This window comes from Eucyclogobius newberryi, unplaced genomic scaffold (genome assembly GCF_026437365.1).
Source record: "Eucyclogobius newberryi isolate DKJ021-1_F unplaced genomic scaffold, fEucNew1.0.hap1 SCAF_7, whole genome shotgun sequence".
Lineage (NCBI taxonomy): Eukaryota > Metazoa > Chordata > Actinopteri > Gobiiformes > Gobiidae > Eucyclogobius > Eucyclogobius newberryi.
In genome coordinates, this window is record NW_027316389.1 from 6,187,606 (window position 1) to 6,207,228 (window position 19,623).

Here is a 19,623-nt window from a genome sequence, read left to right on the forward strand (position 1 = left end):
ATGTTTAGAGAGTCAAAAAAGTTGTTTCTTTGTGTAAATTCTGCATATACTTTGACTGGAATGAGTGTCACTTTCTGTCATTTTCTACAGAAACATTTATTTGTAAAATCCAAGACCAAAAACATTTTGAAATGCAGTTTAAAATAACAACAGATGAGAGAACATGGTGAATAGGTGTACGTATACTAACGCTAACACCTTCAGCTACATGACGTATGCTAACGCTAACACCTTCAGCTACATGACGTATGCTAACGCTAACACCTTCAGCTACATGACGTATGCTAACGCTAACACCTTCAGCTACATGACGTATGCTAACGCTAACACCTTCAGCTACATGACGTATGCTAACGCTAACACCTTCAGCTACATGACGTATGCTAACGCTAACACCTTCAGCTACGTGACGTATGCTAACGCTAACACCTTAAGCTACATGAGGCACAGACAGAACTGTGGTAAGTGTCTGGTATGTTAACGTAACATATGAACAGTTATTCAGATAACTATAGCATAAAGAACATGCTAACAAGTTTAGCAAAGCATCAGTTTTACCCCAAATCACTAAATCCATTCAATTCTTCTTCCTCTGTGTCACTTCTAAACAACTCCACAAACTCCAGAGGAAGAAGAAGTGCAGATTCTTCTTCTGCGTTGCTTAGAGCCTAGAGCGCCCTCTTGTGGTTGTCAGTGTGAAAATAACAAATAATATCACATATAAATTGCTCTGGAGTATAAGTCGCACCCCGGCCAAAACTATGACAAAAGGTGCAATCTATAATCCGGAATATACGGTACACTAAAAATCTGTCGATTACCTGACAAGTGTCACCAGGTGTTGTTGTCTTTACTTGCACACATTGTTTTTTTCCACCTTGTTTACTGACGTGTGTTACAAATGTTCTTCTTATCCACAGGTAAAAAGGAGTCTAAAAAAGGTAAGCTTTAATCACAGATACAGTTCTTTTGCACCGTAAGTAAACATAATGATTCTAATATTTCAGACTACGAGCTTATATTAGCTCGTTCTTTTGTATGTACCTGACTCAAACCATTTCCTGTATGTTTAGGCCCGACACAAACCCGCGCATCTGTTTCACTCACTTTATCGACTATTTAGACATTAGACTTTCTCTCCTTGTCTCACTGTTGTCTTCACAATGCATAGTTTAGCCTCTTCATTTACGTCATAATTCTCCCTTTTGCCTTGAGAGACGAGAACCTTCATGACGTCGTCGCTCTCACACTTTACTCCACACTTACTTCTTTGTCCTTTTTACCGCGGTCTTCCACGAGCTCCCGCCGGCGTCACCTGAGCGTGAGCGGCAGGTGCTCTGACCGCGGCTCTGGCTCAGGCGACGGCGATTAGGAACAAGCAGATTATCGGCCTTAAGCTCGGCAGCTGCGTCCTCGTCCACTACTGCGGCCGCCGGACACTTCTAACCTGGTCACTGAGCAAGGATCAGCACGCACATGACTCTACAACCGTCTAATTTCATTTACGTATAGTACCATTGCTTTTCTTTTGACTGAGTAGATGATGACATGAACAGAACAGTGTTTTGTATCGCTTCATTACGCGTAAAGACACTGTTCAACCAGCTTTAGCGAGATGAGTCATGTCTCACAGTGAAGTGACGCTAGGGCGCGATAGCTTCAGCTGTTTCCTGTTCACTTGCATTCAATTTAAAGCTTTTTTTTAATAATGATAACACATCTAACATCTGCCACGCCCAATGCATGACATAAAAAGACACAACAACGCGACGTAGCGATGCAAAACAACAAATCGATTAACAATAAAGCTAACGATAAACCAGAAGCACTTTTGTGTTTGCTCTCGCTTTAGCCGCGTCTCACACCACCTAAACGTAGAATGACTGAACACGTTTTTGGGAATTGCAAAGGTTGGTGTGGCAGGAGAAGAACTCGCTTGACACGAGCGTCTGTTTATTCACAGAAACGGCATCGATACGACAGACAAGCCGACATTTGCCTGGAACCTCCTTTATGGTCAGACCTGGAGTGACCCTGATCCAAGTTTTACTGTCGATTTTATAGCTCGTACCCACCTCCGTCACAAAAGGCATAAACCCGCCTTAGTTTGACCTCTCTTTGACCTCTCCTAACGCTTACCAGATGTCGAGGCCCCAGAGTGACAGGATACTACTACAGAAAAACACATTCCTTCTGGACTGATACCTCATTGGCCTTATTATGTGCTCAATGTATGTACGATTTTAGATTATATTAAGAGATTACGGGTTATGTCTGAGTGTCAGCCGCAGACCTGTGCCTCTGAACTCTTGAGACACACTGTGACTGTCAAAGCCGTGTCAAAGCCGTGTCAAAGCCGTGTCAAAGCCGTGTCACAACGCTCCTTGGCAAACATGTCTTGGTGGCAAGGGTCAGTCTAAACTTGGCTTATTTCTGTAGCCACATCTGCCCTGTCTTGGACTGAACTGAGCCTGCTGGTCTATGCCAACGGCCACTCCGAACACCACTAATGGCCCACTTGCACATCACGATCATACACTGGCAACGTCTTAAAAAGGCAACTGCCCGACCGTATGTCTGATGTAGTGTTGTTTGTAATTACATGCCTGGTCAACCCAAACCCTAACCCCTAAACCTAACCCCTAAACCTAACCCTAACCCCTAAACCTAACCCCTAAACCTAACCCCTAAACCCTAAACCTAACCCCTAAACCTAACCCTAACCCCTAAACCTAACCCCTAAACCTAACCCTTAACCCTGACCCTAACCCTGAGTACAGTAACGTATTTATTCATTTATCGGGCTCACATAGACCCTAACCCTAATTGCTTTGGCAAAACGAAACGATTTGTTGTCATTTTTCTCCCGCTAAAATTGCTTAAATGTGCTAAACTGTGAGTAAAGTGCATGACGAGTCTCGCCCGGTGTGCAGACAAGCAGAAAGATGGCGCTCCGGTGGAGATGCAGCCGCTCAAAGACGGAGAACCGGAGAAGAAAGCCAACCCCCACAAGAAGGAGAAGTCTGTGCTGCAGGGGAAGCTCACCCGACTGGCCGTGCAGATCGGCAAAGCAGGTACTGTCGGTTCAGGTTTAAAAAGGTCGAGATTATTCATATGTGCAGGGTATATAATGCTGGTGAATCAGTAATGAGTCGTATTTCTAGAGTTACTGTTTCCTGCTGTGAACCTCCCGCAGATCCAGCTCCGCGCTTGTTGGAGACGTAACGATTAATAACTACAACGTGTCACCTTTGTACTTCTTATACTGCTGTGATGGGAAACCTCCCTTGAGCCTGTAGTGAGTGAGTCGTCCAGGCCGAGCTGAGCGTCGTTCTTTTGCCGTTCTTCAGGTCTCTTCATGTCGGTCTTGACGGTCATCATCCTCATCGTTCGCTTCGCCATCGACACGTTTGCCATTCAGCAAGTTCCCTGGAACGGCGACTGCGTGCCCGTCTACATCCAGTTCCTGGTGAAGTTCTTCATCATCGGAGTGACGGTGCTGGTGGTGGCCGTGCCCGAGGGGCTTCCTCTGGCGGTCACCATCTCGCTGGCCTACTCCGTCAAGGTGAACTCACAGCTCCGCCTCCCGTAGGCCTGAGGGGGCGCCCTGAGTTACAGTTTGTCATGTGCAGAAGATTCTCTAGAAAGGATTGATTGGACTAGATATAAATTATCTATTTTTAGTAAGTAAGTACATTTTATTTGTATAGCACCTTTCACAGACAGAAGTCACAAAGTGCTTCACAAAAACATAATATATAGTTGGATTTATATATTGAAAATAAGGATAATGTAGATAAAACATTCAACTAAAAGCGAAAAGATACTGATTACTAAATTTAGCTAGAAGATAATTTATCGTTATTTTACCGTATTTTCCGGACTATAAGTCGCACCAGCCAAACAATGTAAAATAGAGATGAAAAAAACATATATAAGTCGCACTGGAGTATGAAATGCGGTTGTAAGTGTGAAAATAACAAATAATATCACATATAAGTCACTCCGGAGTATCAGTATAAATATAAGTATAAGTCGCACCCGGGCCAAAACTATGAAAAAAGGTGCGACTTATGGTCCAGAAAATACGGTATATGTTTTATTTGTTAAGTGGGTATTTTATTTGTTTACAATATTATTATAACTCATTATTCTCTAGTTTAATTAATGTCATATTGCAGTATGCACAGTTCAAAATGACCCTTTGACTCCGACATGACGCTTTAATACTGTACCACATAGAAACATCTTACTCGTACTGTTTATGCTACTTCAATAGTCATGTTTTTTTTTTTTTACATTGTCCGTAAAGTCTTTTTTCTGATTCGCAGAAAATGATGAAGGACAACAACCTGGTGAGACACTTGGACGCCTGCGAGACGATGGGAAACGCCACGGCGATCTGCTCCGACAAGACCGGGACGCTGACCATGAACCGCATGACGGTGGTGCAGTGCCACATCGCGGGGCAGTACCACCGGAGAGTCCCGCCCCCTGACGCCATCCCCCAAAGCACCATGGACCTCCTCATCAAGGGCATCGGGGTCAACTGTGCCTACACCACCAAGATCATGGTACAGCAGCACAGTTAGAACTTAGCAGGGTCAAAGCTCCAGTTTGTACTCTGAATAATGTCGGAGGTGGGTAATACTTACATTTACTTTTCAGAGTCGTTTTTGACACCATACTTAAGTACAGAAGTAACAATATTCTTACTTAAGTCAAGGTTTTGGTTGCTGTTCTTGCTTGAAAATCTACAGTGACAAAACTTTGACAATTTTAAATTATTTGAACCTTTGACGCTTCTAGTCTATCCTTTGAAAATACAGAATCCGTGCATTATTTAAAACTCACACGTAAAAAACTACTTAAAATGCTAAGAAACCAAAGTGTTTTTGCCCGGAAGGCTTTATTAAACAGGGCAGCTGAGTGTGAAATGGGGATGAGAGAGGAGGGAGGACATGCAGCGATTTAGAGCTGGGATTCAAGCTCACAACTCATACTCGAGTACCGTATTTTTCGGACTATAAGTCGCACATGCCAAAAAAATGCATAATAGAGAAGGAAAAACATGTATAAGTCGTAGTGGAGTATGAAATGCGTTTGTGTGAAAATAACAAATAATATCACATATAAGTATAAGTATATAAGTATAAATTGCACCCCGGCCAAAACTATGGAAAAAAACAGTCTTATAGTCCAGAAAACACAGTGCATTTTTTGGCTATTTTATCCACTTCTAGGAGCGCCAAAGTTAGAGCACCAACACGGCAGGACGTACTGACAATAAAATGCATATTTGAGTTTGAAGTTTGCTCCTCTGGTTTTGAAAATGTGCTTAAAATAATGTTTGGCTCAATCTCATATTCTACATATCGTGTACAGTGCAAAGTAATGACAGAAGTAACCGCAGTAAAGAGCTCTCTACAGTTCATTGCATGTATTCTGATGCCGCCACAGCCTCCTGAGAAAGAAGGAGGACTGCCTCGACAAGTGGGGAACAAAACCGAGTGCGCCCTCTTGGGGTTCGCCACGGACCTGCGCCGCGACTGCCAGACCATCCGTAACCAGTATCCGGAGGAAACGCTGTTCAAGGTCTACACGTTCAACTCGGTGAGAAAGTCCATGAGCACCGTGCTCCGGAACCACGACGGCAGCTACACGATGTTCAGCAAGGGGGCGTCAGAGATCCTCCTTAAGAAGTGAGTACTGGACCAAGAGCAAGGGCAGGAACTCGCCAACACGGTCAGATTTTAAGGTGAAATGTGCAGAAATAAACATCAACAAAGCGTGTTCTATTCTTTTGAGGGTGATGAATGTGAAGCTTTGAGCACTGCATGAAAAAAAGAAAATGTTTACTCACTCGCTGCATATTTCCTGTCAGTCTGAATGAATTGCTGCCCGTCCAGGTGCTGCAGGGTCCTGTCATCGGGGGGCGAGGTGAAGAACTTCCGTCAGCGCGACAGAGACGACGTGGCGAATAATGTGATTGAGCCCATGGCGTCCGAAGGCCTGAGGACCATCTGCATGGCCTACAAAGACTTCCCGGCCACAGAGGGTGAACCAGACTGGGACGAGGAGGCCCACATCCTGACCGGACTCACCTGCATCTGCGTGGTGGGCATCGAGGACCCAGTGCGACCGGAGGTACTGTCAGTTATTAACTTCATTTAAAGTATGACAGATCAGACTACTCATTTCACTAAAACATACTTAATATGAATATATTTAAGACTTTTAATAAAAATCTTGCATTTTATTTATTTTATTTATTAATTTGATAAATTGTATTATTTTTATTCATTTTATTCATGTATCATTTATTTTTCATTTTTTTTTGTTCATTTTATTTATTTATTTTATTCATTTTATTTAAATTATTTTTCATTAATCAATTTTCATTTATTTCATTTATTATTTGTTAATTTATTTGTTTGTTAATAAAGTGTATCCATTTTCTTCCTGGTTAGACATGAGCAGCAGTTCCAATTGCATACTTTGTTACTATTGATTATATACATACACATTGATCCAGCTACTGATAATACTTAATTTACTTAATAATACTTCTTCATACTTAATACTACGACATCTTTTCTGAGCGTTAACCCCGCCCCGCTCGTCTTTCCCCAGGTGCCCGACGCCATCAAGAAGTGCCAGCAGTCCGGCATCACCGTGCGAATGGTCACCGGGGACAACATCAACACGGCCCGGGCCATCGCCGCCAAGTGCGGGATCCTTCAGCCGGGCGAGGACTTCCTGTGCATGGAAGGGAAAGAGTTCAACCGACTGATCAGGAACGAGCTCGGAGAGGCCAGTGCAGCGGCGGCTTCATTAAATACGATCAATTAACAAAATGTTGAACGTTTTACTTGAGCGTCTGGTGCAAAAACAAAACCAGATTATATTATACTGTTGCCCCGGGCTTAATAATTGGACTCTATTTCAATATATGGTGTATTAATGTGCAGAGTCATATGAAAGTGTCATAAAAACAACGGCAGCATAAAAACAGCACTTTTAAAACACTCCTTTGCAGTATTGTTACTTGACTCTTACTTGACTCCTCCCACAGATCCAACAGGAGCGGATTGACAAGATCTGGCCCAAGCTCAGAGTCCTGGCTCGCTCCTCCCCCACCGACAAGCACACGCTCGTCAAAGGTCAGACTCCTCCCATCGGAACGTTGCCTTGTTTTTGTTACAGCCTTAATGACTATATTTGGTGTGTTTATACCTGTTGTACATATACATTATAGTTTTACATTTGTGGAGAAAAAAGGAAAAAATTGTAGAAAATGACAGGACGTGACATCACACCAGGGATGCACAATTTACACAAAAATCTTTTTTTTTTTTTACCCTTTAAACCAGAAGTGTCCAGACTTTTTTCCACTGAAGGCCGCATTTTGAAACATATACAGGGCGCAGGGCCACAGATATGAGAATTAAGGGAATCATTGGACATGTTGCATTTGTTGTTGTTTTGATGAGCCTCCACACCTTTAATAAGACTTGGAACATTAATATTAGGAATGTATCTCATCAAAATGTGTGTTATTTAAGTTATTATAGCTGAATGTTTCCAACTTTACAGTAAAAAGTACTAATGTAGCAGAAAGCCTGAGGGCCAACAAAAATTTGTCTAAGGGCCGCATTTGGACCCCGGGCCATAGTTTAGACACCCCTGCTTTAAACATTAATTCAACATAAAGTAGCTACATAAATAAAGTCGCTCTCATATATTTTTATTTGTCAAATAAAAAGATTATGACATTAGATGAGTTTTCGCCCAGTGGTTTCTGGGTAATTTCCTGGTGTGATGTCATCAATTACGAACATGAAGTGAAATTATAAACCTTAAATGGATCTCATTTAACACGGTCTGGTCTGATTTGGCGTGGACAGGAATCATCGACAGCGAGGTGCTGGAGCAGAGGCAGGTCGTGGCTGTGACCGGCGACGGCACCAACGACGGCCCCGCCCTCAAGAAGGCCGACGTGGGCTTCGCCATGGTAACCACACATAACTACGTCGAATTCAAACTGTAGGATTTTTCAGATGTCAACATTCACTTCACCTAGAGTTTTTGTGAACGTCATAGTTTTGCAGCCTAAAACTAAATAAAAAGTTATCGTAATGAGTTAAATAATGACTAAAATTACATAGATTTGTGCTGACTAAATTTACAATATAGATAATTTGTTGACTAAGAGTAATTATATTTCATAAATAAAGAAACCAAATGTATTTTCTGCTTGACTAATACTATTAGGGATTTAGTCGACAAAATTAGTGATTAGTTGATTAAATCTTTACCAAAGCTAAAAAAAATTAGGTAAAAGGTTCGGGTTTTAAATATGTTTTGATTAATGATAAAATAACATAACTGTTCAAACGAGACAGAAAAAACAATTAACTGACTAATCAAAATCGAACAAATTAACTAAAACAAAATGTGTTTATTCAAGAACTTAATGCCTTTCTTTCCTTTATGCCTTTATAATCCAGTGCGCCTTATATATGGATTAATTACTGAGAAATTCATGTGCAATCTATGTGCTGTCGTGACACATATTCATGTGCAATTACTGTCGGGATCACATGAAATGGTATTTATTTATTTGTCTATGGGAGTTTTTATTTATTTATAGGAGATCTTCTACTGAAAGTGTTTTTCAGACTTCCTATAAGTGATCTGTTCTTCTGTATCTACCTGCGTTGCACCAATGAAATTTCCCCATGTGGGACAATAAAGGAATATCTTATCTTATAATTCTGGTTGTGCTTAACAACCTCGAAGCCATTTTGTGTGGTACACGTTTTGTTTCGCTTTACGCGCCTTATAGTCCGGTGAGCCTTAAAGTCCGGTGAGCCTTATAGTCCGGTGAGCCTTATAGTCCGGTGAGCCTTATAGTCCGGTGAGCCTTATAGTCCGGTGAGCCTTATAGTCCGGTGAGCCTTAAAGTCCGGTGAGCCTTATAGTCCGGTGAGCCTTATAGTCCGGTGAGCCTTAAAGTCCGGTGAGCCTTATAGTCCGGTGAGCCTTATAGTCCGGTGAGCCTTATAGTCCGGTGAGCCTTATAGTCCGGTGAGCCTTATAGTCCGGTGAGCCTTATAGTCCGGTGAGCCTTAAAGTCCGGTGAGCCTTAAAGTCCGGTGAGCCTTATAGTCCGGTGAGCCTTATAGTCCGGTGAGCCTTAAAGTCCGGTGAGCCTTATAGTCCGGTGAGCCTTATAGTCCGGTGAGCCTTATAGTCCGGTGAGCCTTATAGTCCGGTGAGCCTTAAAGTCCGGTGAGCCTTAAAGTCCGGTGAGCCTTATAGTCCGGTGAGCCTTATAGTCCGGTGAGCCTTATAGTCCGGTGAGCCTTACGTTTTATATATGCTTTGATTCGCTTTAGTCCGGTGCACCTTATAGTCCGGTGAGCCTTATAGTCCGTTGAGCCTTATAGTCCGGTGAGCCTTATATATGAAAAATGATCGGAAATAGACCATTCATTGACACTGCGCTTTATAATCCAGTGCGCCTTATAGTGCGTAAAATATGCTAGTTTCAAGCACGAGCAAATTTGACCTTGAACGATTGAGCGTTGAGTGCGTTTGCCCCGCGTTTATGTCCAGGGCATCGCGGGCACCGACGTGGCCAAAGAGGCGTCCGACATCATCCTGACCGACGACAACTTCAGCAGCATCGTCAAGGCCGTGATGTGGGGCCGGAACGTCTACGACTCCATCTCCAAGTTCCTCCAGTTCCAGCTCACCGTGAACGTGGTGGCGGTGATCGTGGCCTTCACCGGGGCGTGCATCACTCAGGTACAATCGCGCCGGAGCACCACAACACGGCAGTATGGGTAATGTAAAAGACGTGGACGAGTTAAACGTGCAAACAATCCTCGAAAAGGAGCGGGAGGAAGAGCGTTCTGCTGTTACCGGAGCCGTATTTCCTGTTCATACTTTCACACTGGTTTAAAACTACACAACATTTCCATTTAATTCAAAACATACATTCCTTATTAGTTAAATTTTGTATTTATTTAATTGGAAATGTACGTCCGAATTCTATTGGCGTCAGCATACCGTATTTTCCGGACTATAAGTTGCACCTTTTTTCATAGTTTTGGCCGTGGTGCGACTTATACTTATATTTATACTTATATACTTCTACTCCGGAGTGACATATATGTGATATTATTTGTTATTTTCACACTTGCAACTGCATTTCATACTCCAGTGCGATTTATATATGTTTTTTTCTTCTCTATTATGCATTTTTTAGCTGGTGCGACTTCATTTTTTGGCTGGTGTGAAATAACAAATAATATCACATATAAGTTGCTCCGGAGTATAAGTATATAAGTATAAGTCACACCCTGGCCAAAACTATGATAAAAGGTGCGACTTATACACTTTATATACATTAATTATACACTATATATACATTATCTATACCTACAATATGTTAATGAAGAGGATCACCACCACAACATTGTCAAAAGCTCATTTTTACATAATCATTCGTGTAGGGAATTTCTTTTAATTAATACTTCACTAACTGACAAAAATACGAAGAACTAAACACTCTTACAACAACACACATAACATAAAAGATAACGACAAACATCACAATTTTAAACAGGACTTTTAGACATTAACAAAGTCCTTTTTTACATCGAAAGATAACATGTATTGACATTAACAAACAGTAAGAATAATTGAAATATGTTGAAATATGTCTGCCATAACCCGCACATTCTTCAGATGGACTGTAGTCTCAATCGTGGCGCTGTGTTGTGTTGTGTCAGGACTCGCCGCTGAAGGCCGTGCAGATGCTGTGGGTCAACCTGATCATGGACACGTTCGCGTCGCTGGCGTTGGCCACGGAGCCGCCCACCGAGTCGCTCCTGCGGCGGAAACCGTACGGGCGCAAGAAGCCGCTCATCTCCCGCACCATGATGAAGAACATCCTGGGACACGCCGTCTACCAGCTCTGCGTCATCTTCAGCCTGCTCTTTGTCGGTCAGCCCAAAACCTCACACTTTTTATTCTTTCATTTTGTTGGAAAGCGGTGTTTTAGTATTGTTTAAATGTTGATCTTGTGGTGCCAGTTGGATTTATATTATATAGTAAGAGACACTGCCACTGACAAAAACATAAATTGTATGAATTTAAGCATTACTAACACAACTAGCACACCTCTAAAAATCGTGCCTTTCTACCTTCTGGCTAGCTCCTTTTTCTAAAATCAAAACAATTGGCGCGTCAGCGCCCCCAAATGTACAAAAAATACATTGAGAGATAGGAAATGACCCCAAAAAAAAATCTGATCGTAGAATCATGAAATTTGGCGCAGGGGTAGATGGTGACAAGAGAAGTAAAAATATTATTAGGCAACGCCGTCAGTTCAACCAAATGACGGCCATATTGGATAAAAATTGGCTACGTATGGTTTTTCCAAATGTTGTGCTGTGTCGTACTTTTACAACTCCAACGTTGGCCAGAAAAAGTTGAAATTTAGTAAACATGGTGCTGAGGAGTGGGTCATCAAAAGTTGTCCAAATTACTTTATCTGTCACGGTCTCTGTGCGGCGGAGCCACAAACTTTCAAATTTAAAATTTGCTGCCGTTTGCGCATACAAAGTCCAAATTGCGTAAAATTTGAATCAGTTGTTAAACCCTTTGCCCTAAACCTACTTGAAGTGAAACAAATTACTAACCCTACAGCGTGAAATAAAATTTTAAATGGAGAGTAAAACATTTTGTTTGTTTTAAATTTTAAGATTAAGAATTCTATTTTGCTAATAAAAAAGTCAATGAGACCCATGTCATGTTTGTTACGGCGTAGCAAACATGACATGTTATTCCAATTGGGAAATCGCCAAATCTCTGAAATGTGAACATGCTGACACTTTATACTTTTACAAACTCATCCAAGGGGCTAATTATCATGAAATGAGGTGAGAGTCATCTTCAGGAGTGCGCCATCAAAAGTTATAAAAAATGTTCTTTTAAAAATCACGAAACTTTTCCCTTTATGTGTAAAGCAAAAGGGAGAAGACGCAATAGTGTCACGGATTCAGCAGTAGTGTAATAAAAGGGAAAATGGGGGGCTCCCACCTCTTGCGTTGCGGCCGGCGTTGCAGCAGCGTGGCGGTGGCGATCATTGCGGCTATATTTTTGTATTATTACTATTATTATTACTTTGTCTTGAATCTCCTTTATCAATCAATCAAATAAATCAATCAGTCCTAAACTAACTAAACAAACCTAATTCATAAAACTAAATGCGCTCTAACGGCGATAAGGCTAAAATGTCGTGTGTGTCAATGTGCAGAGTAAAATGTCTTTGTAAAACACCTTCTACGTCGATGAAGCCACCGTTTCTCTGCACAACCGACCCGCGCTCTGACAGCAAAGCCACTACTGGGCCCTGGTTACGGGTCAGGTCTGCGGAGCCCATCAAAAAACCCCGTCTCCGTCTATTCCAGGCGAGCACCTGTTCGACATCGACTGCGGCCGGAACTCCCCCCTGCACGCGCCGCCCTCGGAGCACTACACCATCGTCTTCAACACCTTTGTCCTGATGCAGATCTTCAACGAGCTCAACGCCCGGAAGATCCACGGCGAGAGGAACGTGTTCCACGGCGTCCACAAGAACCCCATCTTCTGTACCATCATCGTGGGAACGCTGGTGGTGCAGGTGACGGTGGTCTTTTATTTTGGTGAAAGCACATTTATAACAATCGCGGCGACGCACAAAAGAAATATCAAGTGCGGTCGGATACAACACACAAAAAACTGTGCAATGGTTTGACTTAAACATATTCAGAGACGATCTCAGAGTCCGGTCACCTCCGAAAACATCTCAAATCAAAATGTACCGTATTTTCCGGACTATATGTTGCACCTTTTTTCATAGTTTTGGCCGGAGTGCGACTTATACTCCAGAGCGACTTATATGGGATATTATTAGTCATTTTCAAAACAACCATGAATCAGCACTTCCTCTTCCTCTGGAGTTTGTGGAGTTGTTTAGAAGTGACACAGAGGAAGAAGAATTCAGTGGATTTAGTGATTTGGGGTAAAACTGATGCTTTGCTAAACTTGTTAGCATGTTCTTTATGCTATAGTTATCTGAATAACTGTTTATATGTTACGTTAACATACCAGACACTTACCACAGTTCTGTCTGTGCCTCATGTAGCTGAAGGTGTTAGCGTTAGCATACATCATGTAGCTGAAGGTGTTAGCGTTAGCATACGTCATGTAGCTGAAGGTGTTAGCGTTAGCATACGTACACCTATTCACCATGTTCTCTCATCTGTTATTATTTTAAACTGCATTTCAAGATTAAATATCTGTTCTTGGTCTTGGATTTTATCAAATAACTTTCCCCAAAAATGCAACTTATACTCCAGTGTGACTTATATGTTTTTTTCTTCTCTATTATGCATTTACTCATGAGCGATTTATAGTCCGGAAAATACGGTAATCATAATCCAACATGTTCGTGTGTTGACGTTATCAGCAATAACATAGCATTGTAACATATTGAAACCCATGATATCATTAATTAGGTCCTCGTTTCCTGGTCATTTACTGGATCAAGGTTACGATTATGACCAGAATGATCAGAAAATAACCCTTATAATAATAACCTTAGTGTAGTGACGGATGGAAATTACACATACTTCTTTTTACCGCGCTACAGTTGTGCTGTAGGATGAAGTAATTTGCTCAGTAATGTGGCTGTGCAGTGTTCAAAGTCACTAGTGATACATTATTTATATGACAGGGAGATGCAGCTATTTAAGAAAAAAATATTGCAAGATCTTTTTTGTGCATTTGTTGATTTATTTCCTGATTTGGACTAATTTCAATGTCCATATGCATAAAAATCAGCCGAGCGAATCCTGCAGGCGTGTTCATGGCTCATCATTCACCTACTTCCTGTGATTCCATGTGCCTCTCTGACTGGTTAAATACTCAGACTCGTCATCTTTGCGGAGGCGGATGGCCAGGCTACGAGGACGTTACAGCAGTCGTGCATTTTCTAAGTCGTTTTTTCTGCTGTGTTCTCAGGTGGTCATCGTCCAGTTCGGGGGGAAGCCGTTCAGCTGCGTCCCGCTCAGCGCCGAGCACTGGCTCTGGTGCGTGTTCTTCGGCTTCAGCAGCCTGCTCTGGGGACAGGTCCGGCACAAACGCACACTTTTACGCACAATCATGAACGTCTGCACACCTTAAAACCTTAAACACACGCCTAAACTGAGCACTCTCTTTTTGGATGTCGTAGAGCGTAGTTTCGGTAAAATTTGCTCTTGAAATGCAGACGTATGGTTGCTCTCTCTGTATTTCCTAAACTTATCGACATGAAATAATACAAAGTTATCTTTCAGTTTTGTTTATCCTGGAGGGGTCTACTGTAGTCACAATAATGAGCAGGAAACCATACGATTAAAAGACACATTATGCATCATTGTTCAAACATGCCTTTAAACATACTCTTATTTACTTTGGCATTTTGCGCGTGTGGAATGGAATTAGCGCTCCATCTTCTGGCGACAGAGGGAATTGCATAGAGGAGATGAAACAAACCCAGCTTTCGTCCGACATGTGAATAAAAGCACAGTTTGTAATGAGCGTGATTTGAGGCTGAAAAGCTCAGAGCGAGTTTGGTGAGGATCTATACACTTTAAAACAACAACAACAACAACAGTGTTTCTGAGGCTCAGACGGAGAGGTCTTATTAAACACCATTCACCAACTACTGTGTTGTGAGTTATGCTAAATGCAACTTCAGGTATGTTATAACAAGCTTAAATATTTTTTTTTAATTATATAATATGTGTCCTTTAAAACCTAAAATTGTTACTTTTCTAGTTCTAACATTAAAAATAAATAATAATGATAGTAATAATAATGACGATAGTAATAATAATAACAATAAATAATAATAATAATAATGACAATGATCAAAATAATAACAATAATGATAATAGTAAAAAATAATGATAATAATAATAATAATAATTAAAGCCGCGCTAGCAGCAATGATGGCTCTCGCCTTCCCGTGCGTCCATGTTTTCTGCTGCATTTTGCGGCATACCAATGACGCTCAGTAATTCACAGTTGATGATTGCGTTGTTTGCGATTCAAATAGTTGTTTGTCCTGACAAATTGCAAGATCGTGCTGAACGCAGACCTGAGCAGGGAGAAATGGAGAGAGAGCCTCGGTGACTCCCTATACCTCCGTCACCTAGCAACGCTAATGCAGGAAATTAAGCCTTTTTTGAGGACGTGTTACGCGTAGACCGTAAGGAATATACATAATTTTTTTGAATTTTTATTAATTTTCAATGTCTCTAGATGCAAAAAGTGTCAAAATCAGATTCCACATCCTCACAACCCTCACAGATGTGTAACTCCTGATGTCCCTGCTGGTCTCGTGTCTGTTGTGCCCTCTGCGGCGCCCCCAGGTGGTGACCAGCGTGCCCACCCGGATGCTGACGTGCCTCAGAACCGCGGGACACAACACCCAGCGGGACGAGATCCCCGAGGAGGAGCTGGAGCTGCAGAAGGACGACTTCGAGATCGACCACGCCGAGATGGAGCTGAAGAAGAGCCGCGTGCTGTGGTGCCGAGGCCTCAGTCGCATCCAGACGCAGGTCACTATAGCAACACGCTGAGGGGCGGGGTCACAAAGGTCAAACGTATAGATAGAATTCCACAATGGAGACGGCTGGAGGTTTATGACCCTCTGTGTGTGTCCTTGTCGCACCGTTGACCCTCTGTGTGTGTCTGTGTCTCACCGTTGACCCTCTGTGTGTGTCTGTGTCTCACCGTTGACCCTCTGTGTGTGTCTGTGTCGCACCGTTGACCCTCTGTGTGTGTCTGTGTCGCACCGTTGACCCTCTGTGTGTGTCTGGGTCGCACCGTTGAACCTCTGTGTGTGTCAGTGTCTCACCGTTGACCCTCTGTGTGTGTCTGTGTCGCACTGTTGACCCTCTGTGTGTGTCTGTGTCGCACCATTGACCCTCTGTGTGTGTCTGTGTCGCACTTTGACCCTCTGTGTGTGTCTTTGTCGCACCGTTGAACCTCTGTGTGTGTCTCTGTCTAACCGTTTACCCTCTGTGGGTGTCTCTGTCGCACCGTTGACCCTCTGTGTGTGTCTGTGTCGCACCGTTGACCCTCTGTGTGTGTCTGTGTCTCACCGTTGACCCTCTGTGTGTGTCCTTGTCACACCGTTGACCCTCTGTGTGTGTCTGTGTTGCACCATTGAACCTCTTTGTGTGTCTGTGTCTCACCGTTGACCCTCTGTGTGTGTCTGTGTCGCACCGTTGACCCTCTGTGTGTGTCTGGGTCGCACCGTTGAACCTCTGTGTGTGTCAGTGTCTCACCGTTGACCCTCTGTGTGTGTCTGTGTCGCACTGTTGACCCTCTGTGTGTGTCTGTGTCTCACCGTTGACCCTCTGTGTGTGTCTGTGTCGCACCGTTGACCCTCTGTGTGTGTCTGGGTCGCACCGTTGAACCTCTGTGTGTGTCAGTGTCTCACCGTTGACCCTCTGTGTGTGTCTGTGTCGCACTGTTGACCCTCTGTGTGTGTCTGTGTCGCACCATTGACCCTCTGTGTGTGTCTGTGTCGCACTTTGACCCTCTGTGTGTGTCTTTGTCGCACCGTTGAACCTCTGTGTGTGTCTCTGTCTAACCGTTTACCCTCTGTGGGTGTCTCTGTCGCACCGTTGACCCTCTGTGTGTGTCTGTGTCGCACCGTTGACCCTCTGTGTGTGTCTGTGTCTCACCGTTGACCCTCTGTGTGTGTCCTTGTCACACCGTTGACCCTCTGTGTGTGTCTGTGTTGCACCATTGAACCTCTTTGTGTGTCTGTGTCTCACCGTTGACCCTCTGTGTGTGTCTGTGTCGCACCGTTGACCCTCTGTGTGTGTCTGTGTCGCACCGTTGACCCTCTGTGTGTGTCTGTGTCGCACCGTTGACCCTCTGTGTGTGTCTGTGTCGCACCGTTGACCCTCTATGTGTGTCTGTGTCGCACCGTTGACCCTCTGTGTGTGTCTGTGTCGCACCGTTGACCCTCTGTGTGTGTCTGTGTCTCACCGTTGACCCTCTGTGTGTGTCTGTGTTGCACCATTGAACCTCTTTGTGTGTCTGTGTCGCACCGTTGACCCTCTGTGTGTGTCTGTGTCGCACCGTTGACCCTCTGTGTGTGTCTGTGTCGCACCGTTGACCCTCTGTGTGTGTCTGTGTCGCACCGTTGACCCTCTATGTGTGTCTGTGTCGCACCGTTGACCCTCTTTGTGTGTCTGTGTCTCACCGTTGACCCTCTGTGTGTGTCTGTGTCGCACCGTTGACCCTCTGTGTGTGTCTGTGTCGCACCGTTGACCCTCTATGTGTGTCTGTGTCGCACCGTTGACCCTCTATGTGTGTCTGTGTCGCACCGTTGACCCTCTGTGTGTGTCTGTGTCGCACCATTGAACCTCTGTGTGTGTCCTTGTCACACCGTTGACCCTCTGTGTGTGTCTGTGTTGCACCATTGAACCTCTTTGTGTGTCTGTGTCTCACCGTTGACCCTCTGTGTGTCTGTGTCGCACCGTTGACCCTCTGTGTGTGTCTGTGTCGCACCGTTGACCCTCTGTGTGTGTCTGTGTCGCACGTTGACCCTCTGTGTGTGTCTGTGTCGCACCGTTGACCCTCTGTGTGTGTCTGTGTCGCACCGTTGACCCTCTGTGTGTCTGGGTCGCACCGTTGAACCTCTGTGTGTGTCAGTGTCTCACCGTTGACCCTCTGTGTGTGTCTGTGTCGCACTGTTGACCCTCTGTGTGTGTCTGTGTCGCACCATTGACCCTCTGTGTGTGTCTGTGTCGCACTTTGACCCTCTGTGTGTGTCTTTGTCGCACCGTTGAACCTCTGTGTGTGTCTCTGTCTAACCGTTTACCCTCTGTGGGTGTCTCTGTCGCACCGTTGACCCTCTGTGTGTGTCTGTGTCGCACCGTTGACCCTCTGTGTGTGTCTGTGTCTCACCGTTGACCCTCTGTGTGTGTCTGTGTCGCACCGTTGACCCTCTGTGTGTGTCTGTGTCGCACGTTGACCCTCTGTGTGTGTCTGTGTCGCACCGTTGACCCTCTGTGTGTGTCTGGGTCGCACCGTTGAACCTCTGTGTGTGTCAGTGTCTCACCGTTGACCCTCTGTGTGTGTCTGTGTCTCACCGTTGACCCTCTGTGTGTGTCTGTGTCGCACTTTGACCCTCTGTGTGTGTCTTTGTCGCACCGTTGAACCTCTGTGTGTGTCTCTGTCTAACCGTTTACCCTCTGTGTGTGTCTGTGTCGCACCGTTGACCCTCTGTGGGTGTCTCTGTCGCACCGTTGACCCTCTGTGTGTGTCTGTGTCGCACCGTTGACCCTCTGTGTGTGTCTGTGTCTCACCGTTGACCCTCTGTGTGTGTCTGCGTCGCACCGTTGACCCTCTGTGTGTGTCTGCGTCTCACCGTTGACCCTCTGTGTGTGTCTGTGTCGCACCGTTGACCCTCTGTGTGTGTCTGTGTCGCACCGTTGACCCGCTGTGTGTGTCTGTGTCTCACCGTTGACCCTCTGTGTGTGTCTGTGTCGCACCGTTGACCCTCTGTGTGTGTCTGTGTCGCACCGTTGACCCTCTGTGTGTGTCTGTGTCGCACCGTTGACCCGCTGTGTGTGTCTGTGTCTCACCGTTGACCCTCTGTGTGTGTCTGTGTCGCACCGTTGACCCGCTGTGTGTGTCTGTGTCTCACCGTTGACCCTCTGTGTGTGTCTGTGTCGCACCGTTGACCCGCTGTGTGTGTCTGTGTCGCACCGTTGACCCTCTGTGTGTGTCTGTGTCGCACCGTTGACCCGCTGTGTGTGTCTGTGTCGCACCGTTGACCCTCTGTGTGTGTCTGTGTCGCACGTTGACCCTCTGTGTGTGTCTGTGTCGCACCGTTGACCCTCTGTGTGTGTCTGTGTCGCACCGTTGACCCTCTGTGTGTGTCTGGGTCGCACCGTTGACCCTCTGTGTGTGTCTGTGTCGCACTGTTGACCCTCTGTGTGTGTCTGTGTCGCACCGTTGACCCTCTGTGTGTGTCTGTGTCGCACTGTTGACCCTCTGTGTGTGTCTGTGTCGCACCGTTGACCCTCTGTGTGTTCTGCGTGCTTCAGATCCGTGTGGTGAACGCCTTCCGGGACACGCTGTCTCCGTACGAAGGCCTGGAGACACCTGAGTCGCGCAGCTCCATCCACAACTTCATGACGCACCCGGAGTTCAGGATCGAGGGGTCCGACACGCACATCCCGCTCATCGACGAGGCGGACGAGGACGAGCCGCCCACCAACCGGAACTCCGTGCACCTGCCGCCCCCGCCGCACCCGCCTCTGCACCTGCAGTCCCCGCCTCTGCATCCACCGCACCCGCCGCTGCACACCAATAACAACGCGGGCCCTGAACGCGTCACCGGGCCCCAGCTCCTGTCCGAGTCCAGAAACTCCACTCTGCAGCGCTGCCCCGGGAGTCCACTGCACAGCCTGGAGACCTCGCTCTAGCTGTCCACGCACACACACACACACACACACACACACTAACCAGGAAATATTGTAGGAAACCAATCAC

The 19,623-nt window shown here is 45.0% G+C and overlaps 1 protein-coding gene across 1 annotated transcript in view; it reads left to right on the forward strand.

Annotated features, from left to right (window-relative positions):
- Positions 1-19,590, forward strand: part of LOC140349382 (plasma membrane calcium-transporting ATPase 1-like) — a 56,798-nt gene extending 37,208 nt beyond the window's left edge. Inside the window, exons 7-21 of the mRNA XM_072435692.1 lie at positions 921-941; positions 2,934-3,074; positions 3,351-3,565; positions 4,332-4,574; positions 5,461-5,702; positions 5,910-6,147; positions 6,634-6,813; positions 7,076-7,163; positions 7,908-8,014; positions 9,622-9,813; positions 10,803-11,016; positions 12,486-12,697; positions 14,080-14,187; positions 15,474-15,662; positions 19,176-19,590. Coding sequence (XP_072291793.1) covers positions 921-941; positions 2,934-3,074; positions 3,351-3,565; positions 4,332-4,574; positions 5,461-5,702; positions 5,910-6,147; positions 6,634-6,813; positions 7,076-7,163; positions 7,908-8,014; positions 9,622-9,813; positions 10,803-11,016; positions 12,486-12,697; positions 14,080-14,187; positions 15,474-15,662; positions 19,176-19,556 — 2,771 coding nt within the window. The 3' untranslated portion in view covers positions 19,557-19,590. The remainder of the gene's footprint in view (positions 1-920; positions 942-2,933; positions 3,075-3,350; positions 3,566-4,331; positions 4,575-5,460; positions 5,703-5,909; positions 6,148-6,633; positions 6,814-7,075; positions 7,164-7,907; positions 8,015-9,621; positions 9,814-10,802; positions 11,017-12,485; positions 12,698-14,079; positions 14,188-15,473; positions 15,663-19,175) is intronic.
- Positions 19,591-19,623: the final 33 nt, after the last annotated feature.